Source organism: Canis lupus, chromosome 25 (genome assembly GCF_011100685.1).
Source record: "Canis lupus familiaris isolate Mischka breed German Shepherd chromosome 25, alternate assembly UU_Cfam_GSD_1.0, whole genome shotgun sequence".
Taxonomy (NCBI): Eukaryota; Metazoa; Chordata; class Mammalia; order Carnivora; family Canidae; genus Canis; species Canis lupus.
Genome location: NC_049246.1, coordinates 40,046,569 through 40,063,472, shown reverse-complemented (window position 1 = coordinate 40,063,472; position 16,904 = coordinate 40,046,569). Strand labels below are relative to the sequence as shown.

General features: G+C 50.5%; 1 protein-coding gene across 1 annotated transcript in view; it reads left to right on the top strand.

Annotated features, from left to right (window-relative positions):
• COL4A4 (collagen type IV alpha 4 chain) overlaps positions 1-10,645 on the top strand; it is a 104,290-nt gene extending 93,645 nt beyond the window's left edge. The window contains 5 exon segments of the mRNA NM_001031818.1: positions 31-156; positions 5,676-5,792; positions 7,534-7,722; positions 9,229-9,515; positions 9,947-10,645. Coding sequence (NP_001026988.1) covers positions 31-156; positions 5,676-5,792; positions 7,534-7,722; positions 9,229-9,515; positions 9,947-10,210 — 983 coding nt within the window. The 3' untranslated portion in view covers positions 10,211-10,645.
• The last annotated feature ends 6,259 nt before the right edge of the window (positions 10,646-16,904 follow it).

The following is a 16,904-nucleotide window of genomic DNA, read 5'->3' as shown; positions in this document are numbered from 1 at the left end:
CCATCACACAAGCAGTGATTCCAATTTCAGGTGAACCAGGGCCTCCTGCAGATGTGGATTCGTGCCCCCGCATCCCCGGGCTTCCTGGGGTACCAGGCCCAAGAGGACCAGAAGGAGCCATGGGGGTCCCTGGAAGGAGAGGGCCCCCAGGACCAGGTACGAGGAGGCTGGCACCAGTTGTTCATATGCTTCTGGAGTGAAGATCTCGGGGTCTTGCTTTGTAGTCTTTACCCTGGAGCCTAAGCAGCTCGTGAGTATGGGGCAGTGTAAGCTCCTCCCACTTATACATTTTCTACATTTACCCAAAGGTTTGATCATGTCCTAACTGGGTCAGCACAAGCCTGCTATTTTTATGCTGAATTCCTACTTGAATCTTTCATACTTGGGCAGCTTTGAGGCATGAGGTTTTGAAGCCTCTTACACAACAAAGTAGTTGCTCTATTAATAGTCACTAATAGCTGTCCACTTGATTTTGAATTACAAACACTTGAATTGGGGCTTCGTGGAACAGAAGCAGCCCAGGAGAAGAGGGAAGGGAGTGTATCGCTTGGAGGAGGGAGAGAGAAAAGGGGGAAAGGACCTTTCTAAATTATGGCCAGGACCGGAGTGTTCATTTGATTGATTCGAGCATTGCTCATGGTCAGGGTACCAGGATCCTTATTTAAATCCTGAAACCAAACTGTCCCTTTAGAAACTGTCTTCCAAATCCTTTATTTTCTCTTCACAAATCCCCACCCAACTGGTCTTTTACAAAGAGATTAGGGAGTCCGGGCTGGTCAGCTAGAGATCACTGATCTCTTCAGACCAATAGGCAGTGCCCATGATTCTAGACACCCTCTGTGCAAATTACCCTATTTTCTTTCCTCTTTTCCCACTGCCCAGGTGTAGCTTTGGCCCTTTTTTGGTTCAGGGCCAAAGGAATTGGAAATAGAACTTGAGTTTTGCACCACCCATTTTTTTGTGTGTGTGTTTCCCCAAAGCCAAAAAACAGCCCAAAAGGTATCCCCTCTGCTAGAGTCTTAGTAGTTCTGGGGTAGTGTCCAGAACAGCTCTGGAGCCTCCCTCGGATTGATATGGGGTTTTTGTTTTGTTTGTATTTACTGCACTGCATCTGTGTTTATGCACTAAGATAATTGGGTGTCATTGGAGCAACTTCCTTTAACCCTGCGGGCGAGCTTAGTTCTTTGGCACACACTGCATGGACAGAGCTCTCCCATCCGTCAGAATAACTCATCACTCAACCTACTTCTTAAACCAACCCCCCTGTTGTGTATTTGTTTGCAGTTGAGGGCTGGGACCTCCCCCCACTGTAACACACACTCCGTTAAAAAAATCAACTTTCAAATAGAAGATACGGCCGGTAATGGGGTTCTGCAAATTTATTTCAATAAATACTTCCAGATCCTCTGCACTCTTTCAAAAGTGCGGTAGTAGGTATGGTAGGCGACACAAATGTGAATAAGATGTGTTTTAACCCCCACCCCTGTGCCTCACAGCCTCATGGCAGGAATAGCTGATAGAACATAAGTAGCTCAAAATAATGGAAGATCATGATTTCTGTTTTTGTGGAGTTTCTGGCAAAGGCCTGACGACGGTGGGACAAGGAGAGGGGAACTTCAATGTCAAGGGGTGCAGGACTGGACTGCTGGGACCCAGGCAAGAGCTGGCCTTTGCACAGAGCCTTGAAGGAGAGAGAGGGCTTTGAGGAACCAGAACTGTCCAGTGGGGAGATGGCCGGGGCGTGGGTGGGGGAGGTTGGCCTAAGAGCCTGGTTACTCACTAGACACATCCTTGCTACTCAAAGTGTGAGTTAGACCTACCAAGTTAGAATCTGCATTTTACAAGGATCCCCAGAATATTTGTGTGTGTGTGTGTGTGTGTGTGTGTGTGTGTGTATTCAAGTTTGAGAAACCCTAACCATATTATATGAGTCCTGTCTTTGGAAGACTCAGCTAAGAGTGACACCATCCTTGGTGACTCAATCCTAACTGTAGGTTAGAATCACCTGGAGGGGCTAGAAAGAATAGTGATGCCTGGGCCTCCTCCCAGACCAACAGAATGCAGAGAGAGGGAGAGCTCGAGTATCCGTGTTTTGAAAAGCTCCCCAGATGAGTCTAGTGGACAACCCGGATTGAGATCCACTGCTGCCCCCCCAATAGCAGCTGAGACTAGTTGGGCAGTCAGGCTCACCCACGATGGTGGCTTTGGAAAACAAAGAAAGCAATTGGGAATAAAAAAACCAAATGGGCAAATAGTTGGCTTGGGCACATACAAGATTCTCTCTTATAGATTGTGAGCTTGTGAAGGAGAAGTGACAGTCCCCCTGGGCCCAGGTGTGATCACCTGTCAGCTCTGGTTCTGCCCGACTCAGGGTCAGATGGGCTCATCTGTTTGCAGGTGGCCTCAGAAGGGTCTTCTCTGGCTTCCTGTGCCCTCTCCTTATTGGCGTCACTGAGTTTTCCTGCTGGCAGTGGGGACACCTGGGGTCACTGTTGTGCCACAAAGTGTGACTGTTAGTCAAAAAAAAAGGACACAGCCCTTCCCGTAGAGTGCCCCCCATTCTTCCCATGGTCTCCCAGCAGGACTGTGTTGCTCCATGGCTCAGCTCCTCCAGAGCTCCTTCCTGCCCCACTCCCCAGTACCCACGCTCGAGCCAAGCCAGTGTTCCCATCTGGGTCCCTCTTCCCTGATACGGGCCTCCAGCTCTTGTTATCAAGGACCTCTTTGCCTGCAATATATTCTTTGGCCCCCTTCCCCTGCCTGTTTCTGCTGGCCACCCTGGACACATCGGCCACACTGTCTAATTTCTAAAAGGTGACAAGTCTCCACTGAGGGTCTAAAGTGGCCTAGCCCTGCCTGATTGGGTCACCCGCAGGGCATGTTGCTCGTCATCTGTCCTTTTCTGAAGGCAGTTCTTTCAGCACGGTTTGGGGGCTGTATATGGCACCCCCAAGCTTGGTCACAAAGGATTAGCTGCCACCAGAAAGTACCACCTCCACTTAAAATGACATTGTTGGTTTCTTCTTGGCTTCCCTTCCACAACCTCTTTCATTGCTAAGCTGATTTTGTAATCAGGTGCCGCAGCTGAGATCTGTCCAGAAAAAAAACAAAAAACAAAACACACAAAAAACCACCCAAAGTTCTGGCTCTTTCCTGCGCAGTATGAGTGGGTAACAGCCACCCTAAATGTAACTGTGTCTCTTAAGTGTCCTCCACCATGGAAGGCCTAATGTTTTTCTGCTCACACGTCTCTTTGATCTACAACTTTTCCTTCCTGGGCAGGGGTGGGGGGTGACTCCAAGGCTGGGGCTTCCTGGGATGAACACAGGGGTTGTTTCCATATTGGTTTGAACTGTTGCCGCCTAATGGACCTCCCCACACCCTGTGAGAGTGTCTTTAATCTCCAAGTCAACATGTGATGCTCTCAGAGGCGGTAAGCCGTCAGGCACAGGAGGACTTTTAGGTGCAGTCATGGTCCTTAAAACAAGTTCCAAGTAGAGAACCAAGTAGAGTCCACACAGTGAAGGGCTCCGAGCCCACAGCTCGGTTAACAGGGGCCTTCCTTCCTCTGTCTGGAAATGGCCTGACAATATCTCCAAAGGGAACAAAGCCTATATCCTAACATCTGGTGGGGGGGGGGGGTGGGGGTGCCCTTTCCCTAGATCGACAGTGATCTCGCCGCCCGATGATATTTTCAGGAAGATGCCTGCTGCCTTTTCAGTGATTGGCCCGTTTGGTGGCTTGTCAGCACTTGGGCAGCCTTTTCCAGAATAGCACAGTGGCCACATGTTGCAATCATCTCGTTGGGGGGCAGGTGGGGGGAGATAAAAGAATGCTCTGAGCTCACCATCCAGGCCCTGTGTTCCTTCCAAAGCAACTGATGTTCTCTTTGAAGCTGGTGGCGAGGGACGGGCCAGGCAGCGCACAGCCGCCCCACCCGGAAAGAGGTCTCGGCCCAGTTACTGGAAAGGAGAGGCCATCCCTCGCCCAGACGGGAGAGGCAGAGGCCTCCTTTCTCACTTACTGAATGATAACCGTGTGCGCAACACAGTCCAGGAATTGCCTGACAGTCCAAGAGAATTTGTTTAAAACCCCCAAGTGCAATGACAGCACCCCGAGAGCCCGGAATACTGGGAAGCCCCCCGCTAGCTCGCCCAGCATGGGAAGGGGAGGCGAGGGCCCGGGGCTGGCTGTGGGGACAGAAGCAGGAGGTTGGCATGGGACACCCTCAGGCAGGCGAGATTAGATCAGAATTTCAAAAGCAGTGAGATTTGGAGGGGCAGGTATTTCAAATGGCTATGAGAGGGGGGTCCTGTGTGAGACAGGAAATCGAGGGGGGCAGCCATCTGATCACCCGAGTGTGGCAGTCCCCTCCGTCTCTCCCGGACTCTTCCAAGGGGTGGCTCTCCCCTCCTTGGAAGAACGAGTCCAAGAGTGAAAAAGTCTTTAAGTCATTTAAGTCTTTAAGTCATTAAGTCTCTCCGACTTAATGGTTGGCTTTGGGGTGATTCATGGGAGAGGGAGAGAGGGAGAGAGAGAGAAAGGAAGGAAAGAAAGGAAGGAAGGGAAGGAAGGAAGGGAAGGGAAGGGAAGGGAAGGGAAGGGAAGGGAAGGAAGGAAGGAAGGAAGGAAGGAAGGAAGGAAGGAAGGAAGGAAGGAAGGAAGGAAAGGAAAGGAAAGGAGGAAAAAAGGAAAGGAGGAAGGAAGGAAAGGAAAGGAGGAAGGAAGGAAAGGAAGGAAGGAAAGGAAAGGAGGAAGGAAGGAAAGAAGGAAGGAAGGAAAGAAGGAAGGAAGGAAAGGAAGGAAACAAGTAGACACCAGAACCCTGGGGGGCTCGTCGTCAGGTAACCCAGGCTGATGGCAATGCGCTCCTCCCCAGACAAGGACCGTGTCTGGTACCCACGAAAGGAGATGGTGGCTCATGAGTTGATGCCTTGCACAAAAGTAACCAAACACCTAAAGAGCCGGTGTGACGGCTGCCAAGCCCCACGTCTACGTCCTCCTGGGGGCGCACCTGAGCGCCGCAGCTCATCCCGAAGCAGGGCCTGGTGGCCCATGGCACAGCCTTGACCCCTGGGGTCTCCAACAGTCACCTTCCCGAGCCTCAGTCTCCCCACTGGTAGGCAGATGACAGCGACGGTCACGTTGAGAAGCCCCGGCTGGTTAATCCCCGCACAGGCTGGTACCTCCCGCCTCCTAAAGCCTTAGTATTTTTAAAGAACCGCTGCTCTTACATCGCTCTAAATTTAACTTGATCTCCCGACTGAATCCTCTGAAATTTTACTTAGTCCTCCACTCGGCTTTCTAAAAAAAAAAAAAAAAAAAAAAAAAAATCGTTACTAAGGACAATCTTTAATTGTAGAAGTCATCATCTATGTTCAATGTTTTTTTAAAAAAGTCAAACATACCAGAATATGAGGCGACGTGAAGGGCCCCCCCCCCACCATCCCCCCAGCCCGGCTCCACATGGTGGCCGTGGCCACGATGGCTTAGTCCTGGGGCCCGTGGCTCGGGCTCAGGGTCTAACTCCCCCGCCCGGTACCTGGGACAGCGACACGCGCTATCGGGGTGCAGCCCCACCAGGGAGCCCGGGCCGCGCCAGGTACACGGGCCGGGGAGGGGGGCTCGCAGGTGTCATACGCGGTGTCACCCCTCCATCCTGATCTCTCTCGCAGGGTGCAAAGGAGAGCCGGGACTGGAGGGCAGGAGGGGCGAGGCCGGCCTCCCAGGACCTCCGGGGCCTCCCGGAAGCACAGGGGACGCAGGAGAAGCCGGTTGCCCCGGAGCACCAGGTAACAAGTGTCCAGCTTCTCTTTGTTTCCTTGACACCACAGATCTGGGAACTGTGTGCAGGACCCCGGCCCCTCAAGTGGCTTGCCCAGCTGATCCTATTAAATGCATTTGCCTTAGGTTTGGGCTCACCAGGTGTTAGGGAGGCAGAGGCCCCCCAACCCCCTGCACTGATCCGCAGCCCCAGTAACGAGGAGTCTAGGCCTACCCCCCCCCCCCCCATTTAGTAGTTTCCCAGACTGCTGTTCGTGATCATAAAAGGCTCGGCTGTTTCAGCTGGGCAAGCCTGGCCGTGCAGGCGATGGCCCCTGAGGGCCGTGCTGAGGATGGGGTGGCGGGGGGTTCTCGCCTTCCACCGCCGGCCCAGTCGCTCGGCCTGTTTTCTGGGTTCACATCATCTTATCGCACAACTGTTGATGCATTTGTATAGGATACAAGGCCCCTTCTTAGGGAAAAAATTGGGGATTGGCACTGGGCGAGGAGAGGGACAAGGCATTCCAGAAGAGTCGTTTGAAATATAACGTGCACCCAGGCAATATGCCGGGAGCTGGGGACCCAAAGAGCCCCCAGGCACCGTCTCATCTTCGAGAGGATCTCCCAGGTGGGCGACGAGAAGGAGTGAAGGGGGTGGTGAGGTCTGTAACGAGAGGGCGCCTGCGCCTCCTCTTCAGCCAGTTGCGGTGTGCAGTGAGGCTCGGCGCTGCCCACGCTCTGCTTCCCAAGCCCAGGCCCCCCGCCCGTGCCACCTTGACAGGTCACACCAAGCACGTGAGCAGGCCCCATCCGGCGCCCAGGCCCGCACTCTAACCTCTGCTTTGCAGTATAGATGGGGAGAGCCTGCCCGTCTTCCAGAAGTGAGGTTAAAAAAAACAAAACAAAACCAACTTTTGGTCTCACCTTTGCTCTTGGCACTTGGAAGTAGCCACTGGCCTCCTTCAGCCGGTCAACCCCTTAGAGATGCCAGGGAGACGGGCCCCGCTCGCCTTGCGATGAGCTCTTCGCTTCCCACCTGCCAGCAAGAATGTAGGACCAGGCCTCCCTCCCCGCTCCCAGCCTCCTAGAAGAAGGTGCTAGTTGTGCATGGGACCCCCCCGTCCCCTGCATCTCCGAGATGGGCCAGAGGCCGAGAGAAGTCTGCGAGGTGTAAGGAAGACCCGCTTGGGCGACCCCCTCCTCGGATGAGCAGGCTCCCGGTCCAGTCCCAGGTGTCACCACAGGGGTGACACCAGCCCATCCTTTTTTTACTTCCTAACACATTTCATGGTTTGTCATTTCTCTCGTTCAGATAGGATGTAAACTTTAGGAGGGCAGGGATTTTTGCTCGCTGTTTGGTTTGTAGTTTCAAGGGTTTATTTAAATCCCAGTTGGTTAAAAAAATAATAAAATGAATAAGTTCTGGTTGGTTAACATGCAGTATAGTATTAGTTTCAAGAGTAGAATTGACATGTCACCCCGGGCTCATCCCAACGAGTGCCCTCCTTAATCCCCATCACCCCCATCCACCTCCCCTCTGGCATCTATTTTTATGCTCACTCACTCTGACCGCCAGGAAGATGCTCAGAATAAACACTTGCTGCTGAGTTATCTGTATACACTGTGGTTGTATCAGGGGGTGCTCCAGGGATGGGCCGTGGGGTGCTCCTCCTCTCTGGCTCCCTGAGTGCTCAGAATGGAGGTGCTCAGAAGTGTTTGTTGAAACAACCCCCCCTAACCTGCCTTCATTTTTTTTCTTTATATCTCCAGGGCCCCCCGGGCCCATTGGGGACCCTGGGCCCAGAGGGTTTGGGCCTGGATACCTCAGTGGCTTCCTCCTGGTTCTCCACAGTCAGACGGATGGGGAGCCCACCTGCCCCGCGGGCATGCCCAGGCTCTGGACGGGCTACAGTCTGTTATACCTGGAAGGACAGGAGAAGGCCCACAATCAGGACCTTGGTATGTTGGAGCACGTGGTCACCATGTCCCTCGCTTAGGAGTACAACTTTTGGGTTAATTTTACAGATTCATCAACATTTTAAGTGACCACCCCTCTCCGGTGGGTTTTTTTTTTCTTTTGAAACAACCCTGCTAATTCCCAGTGAAATTCCTTGAAACCTGTGACCCCGTGGGGCACCAGAGCTGCTCGTTCTGGCTACCGTAGTTCTCACCTGGCTACTTACTCCTTTTTTTTTTTTTTTTTTTTTTTTTTTTTTTTACAAAAATACTTCTTTCTCAGTAAATCAAATGTAACGCATGTATAAAATGTAGCTTCTGGTGCCAGGCTCGATCCCACGACCCTGAGATCGTGACCTGAGCTGAAACCAAGAGTCTGATGCTTAATGACTGAGCCACTCAGGTGCCCCACTGGTCCATTTTCAGTAGCAGATCCGTAAGCCTCAGGGCTGGATTTCAAGCCAGGAGTTTACCTACCCAGGTGCTGGCGCCCTGTCTTTCCCAGAGCATGATGGTTGGGTGGTGGGTGCTGGAGGTATCGCTATGGCACCAGGGAGCACTGGTGGAGGAGGAGCCCTGGTACTGCCCACCCTGGGCTATGACCCCCGCTGTTAGCAAGGGTGCTCCAGGAGTGCAGGCCGAGCAGTGGCAGCTACTTACAGCTCGTTCTGCGTTGGGCCTAGCTACAGCCCTTGGCATTAGGGGGGCCTGGGGTGGCAGGGGGGCAGTGGGGGGAGAGAAGTAGTGTTTAATATCTTGTCTCTGTTTACTTTTCTCCTACTCTCCCTTCTGCATCCGGCCTCCTCCCTGCCTGGCCTCTGTTCCATCCGTCGCCTCCCACCCTGGTCTAGCCAGAGCCCACTCATAAAATCTAGGCTCCTTACAAGACGGACGAAGCCCCTAGCCTCTGCTCTGATGTCTCTACAGACACCCTGAGACAGACAGACACACACACAGACATCCCGTCCTGCCTCCCCTCCACCCCCATGGAATGCCTTTGAATTCTTTGTGCTCCTCGCTCCTCCACTCTGGCCCTCTCTTCCTGCTCTATCTCTTCTGAATAGTCGCTGTCTTCAAACCTGGGCAAATCCTTTTCCTATCTCAGGTCCTAGTGTAAATCATTCTTCCACTTAGCCTCTCTGGAAGTCTCGGTGCTCCCTGGGGCTCGCTCCTAGGGCCAGCCAGGCTGGGTTTTCACTGCCCCGATGGCCCAGCCGTCTCCCCAGCCAGGCCAGGGCATGAGCTTTGTGCGCCCCTCCAGCAGCCGGCCCACTGCTTGGCTCATGAGTGGATGTTGAGTGAACGAGGGAGTGAGGGCTGTGGCCCCAGGCCAGGGAGGTGGCAGGAATGGTCAGGTGCACACCCTGCTTTCACTGACACAGAGGCGGGCCTCGGTGGGGGCCCAGGTACGGTGGGAGGCGTGTCTGTGGGTGGCATATGCAGGAGGGGACCCCGGGCACACCAGGATGGGCTGCTCGTCTGCCACATGGTGTCGTCTTGCCTCCCAAGGTCTGGCAGGGTCTTGCCTTCCCATGTTCAGCACCCTGCCCTTTGCCTACTGCAACATCCACCAAGTGTGCCACTACGCCCGGAGGAACGACCGGTCCTACTGGCTGGCCAGTGCTGCGCCCCTGCCCATGATGCCGCTCTCAGAGGAGGAGATCCGCCCCTACATCAGCCGCTGTGCCGTGTGCGAGGCCCCAGCCCCCGTGGTGGCGCTGCACAGCCAGGACCGGTCCATCCCGCCGTGTCCACGGAGCTGGAGGAGCCTCTGGATCGGGTACTCGTTCCTGATGGTGAGCCCCGTGTGCACCCGCCACCTCGCAACACCCCTTGCTTGCCCCTTCTGTCTGGACTGGCCAGTGATTCCCCCACTCAGCCAGATGGCCAGACAGCTAGAGGACACATGATTGTGAAGACACCTGCACCCCAAACCATAGCCTCTTGAGACACGGGGCCATTCTTTCCTTCTTATTGCCGATTGGGTTTTTTTATGCTTTTGCTATAGCGTAGAAGTTGGATTTGCTTCAGTCCTCAGAGGAGGTGGTTTCATTTGTGTGCACGTCTGCGTGTCCACTACTCCTTTCCTCAGCAGGTCCTAGTTGGTTCTTCCCTGGATAATTTCAGGAAAACTGTAAAGTTAGGCCCAGGCCTCCATGTGGCACTGACTGGGTCTGGGGAAGTCTGCACCTGTCTGCGCCCTAACTCTGTCCCGTTGTCCTGGCAGCACACAGGGGCTGGAGACCAAGGAGGAGGGCAGGCCCTCATGTCCCCCGGCAGCTGTCTGGAAGATTTCCGAGCCGCACCGTTCCTCGAATGCCAAGGCCGACAGGGAACTTGCCACTTTTTTGCAAATGAGTATAGCTTCTGGCTGACGACGGTGAGGCCTGACTTGCAGTTTTCCTCGGCACCATCACCAGACACCTTGAAAGAAAGCCAGGCCCAGCGCCAGAGAATCAGCAGGTGCCAGGTCTGCATGAAGTATGGCTAGGGAACCCACAACTCACCAACATGTCTCCAGGAGAAACTTCCTCGGGGGCCCCAGGAGCCCCGGCTGTGCTAAGAGATTAATGGTGCTCATTTCAGACTCCAGTTTCAGCGGTCCCTTATGTTTCCATGTGGCTATTCCCGCCATCCCGTCATTCCTCCCTCTGTTTGGGACAGATTAAGGAAATGCTCCCCTATGGATTTGTTTGGACCTACCAACCTAGATGAAGCCCAGATATTCTTATGTTTTGGAGGATGATGGAAGAGCTGGTTTTATTTAAAATTACGCTAATTTCACAGGAAGGCAAAGAGATGATAAAGGCCAGGTTACAAATTATATTACCGAAAACTTCCCTCATTGGTTAACAGCACGTCAAGCAATTGAAGTCAATTACTCTGTGATACGTTGGGCTTCTGGATGGGTTTTGCAGGAAAAAAATAAATAGGCCAACAAATGAAACTAGAGAGTAGAGATTTCCAACATCTCAGAGTGATTCCCTCTGTAATCTGTTTCCCCGTGCACTTTAAATAATTGTAAAGCTGTGACCCAAGGAGAGGTAGAAGAAGACCCACACCGCCAGCCTTAACAGTTCATTTCGAAGCAGAATGAATCATTATGCCAGGAAGGACCACAGTTGCTGAATTCGGGAGATGTTACATTAGCATAGACACATCACAGATGAACATAAAACATGTTGTCTTCTGCATTTTTTTCAGAGAATGGAAGGGCCTACTTTGGCAACCCTTTTGAAAACTAGCTTTTATGGGGGGAAAATATATTCAATAAGGGATTAAGAGCCTAAGAGCTGTTAATGAATATTGAGGCAGTGATTCACAAAAAAATTGACTCCCTGTTGCAGTGAACTTCCAAGCAGACAGCACTTCCCCAGTCGGGGTCCAGCCAGCCTTCGGTGTGTGCGCACTAATGGGACTGAAGCCACATGGGGCTTCTCAGGCGCGTGCAGCTCACACAAAGCCTCCTGCCCCTTCCCCAGGAGCACCTGCAGAGCTGCCTCGAAGCCCACCCGGGGACGCTTTTCCCCCAAAACATAATGGCATTTTATACAGGGAAGTGACAGCGTTATCATTACGCACTTGGGAGAAAATTAAGGGCCGGCTTAATTAAACCTGGGTGAGAGGAGTCATTTAAGTCATGGTCACCCCACCAAGAGGATATGGTGCTATTTGAAAAGAAACAAAAACAACCTACAGCCTGAATTTTACGTTCCTGTTCCTGTTTTTTTACAGAAGCATCTTGTTTTGCCAATTTTAAAACCATTCTTTTTTTTTTTTTTTTGTCAGTATTCTACTAAGGCAGCAGTTTGACGCTTGGCATTAATATATTCTATAAAAGTTTAGAAGATATGCCAATTTATGATGAGTGGTTTTCTGAATAGCAAAGGTATACATTTCCTATTCTGGTAGGGATTCAGGGGCCTCATCCTAAAAATCAGAAAGCTTGTGAGAAATAAATGATGGGAAACCTGCCTTCCTCCTTCAAAAACATGTCATTTTAGAAGAAAAAAAAAACTGAGGAAATGTCTCGTGAGCACGTGACACTCATTTTCGTGCTTAGTTTCAACCCACTTAAAAATAATTGAGGGAAGAAAAACTCAATTAAAATTTTGTTTACAAGAGTTGTTTTCTTTGCCAAACATTGATTAGCAATGAGCTCTTATATGTAGAACGTATTTCAAATGAGTCTTGCTATGGGCTACTCCCGGGATGGCAATTTATTTTAATACTTTCCAGTAAAAAGGAGGGAAAAAAAATGTACACTTTAAGATGAAAGCAGAGTATTTCCTAGTTCGTTTGACCCATATACTGATTATTTTTAATCATACTATGGCATATTTATTAAATATTTTTGAACACCTGAAATTTAAGCCAATTTCAACTTCGTTTATAATTACATTTTCCTGCTTCCCCAGGCTTATTATATGTTGTTACCAAACATCAAACCTTCTAAAATTTCATCTTGTTCATTTGTGAGTTTGGTCTGAGAGCATTTCCTGAGAAGAGATAGGGTGATAAATAGAACATCAGAGACATACCTTGCTTGCGGAAGTATTTTTTTTTTTAAGATTTTTATTTATTTATTCATGAGAGACACAGAGAGAGAGAGAGGCGGAGACACAGGCGGAGGGAGAAGCAGGCTCCGTGCAGGGAGCCCGACGTGGGACTCGATCCCAGGACCCCAAGATCATGCCCTGAGCCAAAGGCAAGACGCTCACCCTCTGAGCCACCCAGGTGCCCTGAAGTATTTTAAAGACATCAGAATATTATCCTAATAAGCTTGCCAAATGCATCTTAAGACACAGGTTGAATTAAGTGGGCGATTTACTCCACGGTGAGCCTGGGATTGTGTTTGAGACTGGTTGTTCAAAATACTGACATTGCAAGAGCCCCTCTCTGAATGCTACACAGTTGTTGCCTTCGGATCTTGAAAAATTATTTTAACTGGTCTAAAGAGCAACACGGTGGAAGAAATGACTCCTTGGGTTAGAAGACTCTGCTCGCCTCACCTGTTTATGTATCAGTGTACTTGGAAATATCCTTTCTGTGTGAAGGATGAGCAAAGCTTTAGGGTGGTTCTAATCCAGGGCTGGTCATGAGCCTTCTCCAACTTTCCTTCCCAGGAGCCCCCTCCCCCACCTCCTGGCTGGAATGCACCTGGATTGTGCAGGGGGTCACAGGGCGGCAGGGGGCCGTCTGTTTCCTCCTGGTCTCTTATTCTCCATGAGTGGAGCCCATCCACGCACCTGTCCAGGTACCCAGCCTCTGTGCTGCGAGTGGTGGGTGGCTCATTCTTTCTCATCTTCCCCAGACCTAAAAACTCAGGTAAAAAGGAGGGAAAAAAAATGTACACTTTAAGATGAAAGCAGAGTATTTCCTAGTTCGTTTGACCCATATACTGATTATTTTGACCCATATACTGACCCCTTCCTGGGGATTGCTGCATCCGCCCCCCCCACCCCCCTGCCCCATACTCTTGATGGCAAACAGCTCCCACTGGATGCCTCCACTGCCTAACGCCAGTCCTTTCTCCACGAGGCAAACTTGATTTTGTTTTTAGAAATGGGTTAAAAATCATTCAATGACTCCTGAAATCCAAGTGACTTCCCGTGGGGTGACAGGCTGCCAGGCTGCCCGCAGCTCACCTGTACCCTCATCCCAGAGGCATGTCCCAGCTCTGTGACTTGCTCCTCTGCTCTTTCTCCCAGTGATAAGTAAGTTTCTCCCCGCTCAAGTAAGTTTACCTGGGACACTCTGCTCCTTTTGTTAAAAAATATTTTTGTTTGAAAGATGTTATTTATGTGTGAGAGAGGGAGACAGCACAAGCAGAGGTAGCAGCAGAGGGAGAGGGGGAGAAGCAGGCTCCCCCCACTGAGCAGGGAGCCTGACGTGGGGCTCGAGCCCAGGACCCTGAGACCATGACCTGAGCCAAAGGCAGTCCCTTAACAGACTGGGCCACCCAGGTGCCCCCACCTGCTTGTTTAAAGACTGAATGAACTTCTGGGGGAGGGTGTACGAATTTCCCCATGGAGACTTGGAGTCCCTTTCAGTGCTCCCAGTTCGACAACTGGGCTTGGCCGCTCTCAGGCTCCCTCCTCGCTCCTGTGAGGTCTCATCACGCCTCCTCCATGCTCTTGCTAAAATGCAAGCCCCTCGAGGGCAGGGCCATGCTTTGCTCAGCTTTGTACACCCCGTGCCTACGGGGAGCTGAGTGCAATATTGATAGTTGCAATATTGATAGGTTCATTGACAGTTCAGTGAGTATCGTTAGGCGTTAGGTCTGTGCACATAGGGTTCTCGTGGACAAAATGGTAATAGAAACCATTTCTTATTTCAAAACATGTGAAGCTGCCAATGTACCTGCACACCCCGAATCTCCTCTTAACAGTTATTGACAGAAAGCCAATGGATGGTCTTTAACCATCATCGCCCCCTGAAATATAGCTTACTTTTCTAAAACTGAAATTTCAGAAACGATGAGATCCATGAGATTTGGCTGAGAGAAGGCTCCTCACTGAAATGTGACCAGACTCAACTCCTGCTGTAGCCTGTCCTCCCTCCTCATGTAAGAGCTTCCTAGTCAAGATCACGCCGATGAAGTTTGTGTTTATGTGTTTGGTGCTTAGGAAAATAGTCAATGGGACGGTCCACGAAAACTGGATTTTTATCAGATTTTATTTTGAGCCTCTTACAGATTATAATAAAGCAAACCGTTCTGTGTGTTCCGGGGAGTTGCATTAGAGTTGTTTCTATCAACCCACCAAACCGAATTTGGCAATTCTTTACTTTCATTCGGTATGACCGCAAGAATAGTGGGAAAATGTGGGTTTTGGAGTTGGTTGGAATCTGGCTCTGTCACTTTCCAGCGGGGTCACCCGGGGTGAGTTACACCTACTGTCTGAACCTCATTTTCCTCATTTATAAAATGGGACATAACACCTACTCTTACATTGAAAATTGAGTTAGATTATATGTCTAGCATACAGCAGTCATTATGCATTTATTCTGGCCACATCTTTTTACAACAATTTAATATGAAAAAACATTTCTTGATTTTTTTTTTTTTTTTTTTTGGTCCATAGTAGAATTGTATCATGATTCTTACAGGGCATAGAAATTACTGATTAGAATTATTTATATCTGGCCAATTCATAGTGTCTTTGGGAATGTTATTTTATTTCAATTCTCAAAGTTACTGTAACCTGTCCCCCCCCCCCCGCACCCCCACCCCCCCACACACAAATCACAATTTCCTACAGGGACATTATCAGGAAGTTCTGCAGGGAACAAAACAATCGACATTAAAAATCAGTCCTCTGCAATTGTCACTGTTATTATCTGCTAGAGACTCTGCATAATGCATTTTAAACCACCAAGACTGACTGCCACATCCATGTGAAATGCTTGAATTTATGGTGCTTAAATATTTAACGATTCATAGGAGAAAATGTGAGATGTGTCCAATAAATTGCATCCCTTTCTCTAACCTGTGGTTGTAAAGTATAAAGACTTTCAAATGTAACATTTGCAAGATACCTGGTCGGTTATTGACACCTAAATCTTTGTTGTATTACAAGTTATAATATTGTTCATTATATATAAAATTCTGTGATGACCTCCCAAAACAACTCTGTTTTATGTGGTGCATATATTTTCTTTCAAGCCAAAGCAAGTTTGCTTTTTTGATGTGCTTCACTCCTACTGTGGCCCACTTTGGAGCTGGCTTGGTGGAGAGAATGGGTTTCATGGTCAAGGTGTAGACTGGGTGGGAAAGGTGTGGGCAGAGCGTAGAAAGTCCCCCCTTTGAGCCAAAGGACGGGATTCTGAGGCTCTGGGAAGGACTGGCCAGCACACAGTGATGGGGTAGGTGATGGACAAGGAACCAGGTCTCAGGGCCAGACGGTCTGCATCAACCCCTGTTGAGTTGTGTGGGCAGTGGGCAGGGGGCTCAGACCCTGTGGAGCTCCGTTGTCCCATTAATTGAAGGAGAACGACACCATCTGCTTCACCGGGTTGTCCCGAGCATTAAACTTAGAGCTACAACAACAAAGAGAAAGCAATGTAAGGTCCTGTCACTGATAACCATACCAACTGGAAGTTGGGTAGGCATTGGTGGCCAATAGCTTTTCATGGAATTCCTCTTTTGAAGTAGGGGTATTTGGTCCAGGCTTTCACCTGATAGAAAGAACTGTATTCAGCGTTTCTTGAGCACCTACTAAGTGACAGGAACCCTGTCATATGGGCTCCCTCTCAACCTCTCAACTATCCTATTTTACAGACGGGAAGACTGAGGTTTAGGGAGAATGAGGAACTTGCTCCGGGCCACGGTCAGCATCCAGGGGACCGTGAACCCTGGCCTGTCCCTAAGGGCTGCGCTCTTACGGGTGGCTGTACCATCACCTCCCGGAAGCTTCCCCGTTTGTGGGTTGGCTGGTGAAATGGAGGGTCCCAGCGAGGTGTCACTCTGAACTGTTGCTACCGCGGCCCAGGCCCAGGTCTCAGATCCTCAGGCAGCCCTCCCCGCTCGGGTGGACACGGTCCTCAGCCGGCCTCGGAGGGAGGCAGCTGGGGAACCTAGGAGGCCCCCCGTACCTCGGGGGCGCTGCACACTGGTCGGGCCTCTGGAGCCCCTCGATGTGCAATCCAGGTCGGGCCCTCAGGAGCGGGACAAAGAAGCATCTGGACGTCCCTCCTTCCCTGGAGGCTCGGGCGCTGCGGCACCAGCCAACGTGGCTGGCTTTGTTCTCCCAACAGCAGGTAGGGCACGATGCCGGGCTTGCATCTTCAATGGGGAAATACCTGGGGGTTAGGATTCTCTTTTTTTTCTTTTTTTAAGATATTTATTTATTTATTTATTTATTTATTTATTTATTATTTATTTATTTATTTATTCATGATAGACATAGAGAGAGAGGGGCAGAGACACAGGCAGAGGGAGAAGCAGGCTCCGTGCAGGGAGCTCGATGTGGGACTCGATCCCGGGTCCCCAGGATCACGCCCTGGGCCAAAGGCAGGCGCCAAACCGCTGCGCCCCCCCAGGGATCCCAGGGGGTTTAGGATGCTATCCGCTAACAAGGCAATTCTCAACCAGGCATCAGTTTTGTCTCTTTGGAAAAAGTAAGAACATTTTGAAATGAGTAAAATGTTTTGATCGCAAAGGAGTCCCCCTGCTCTACGATATA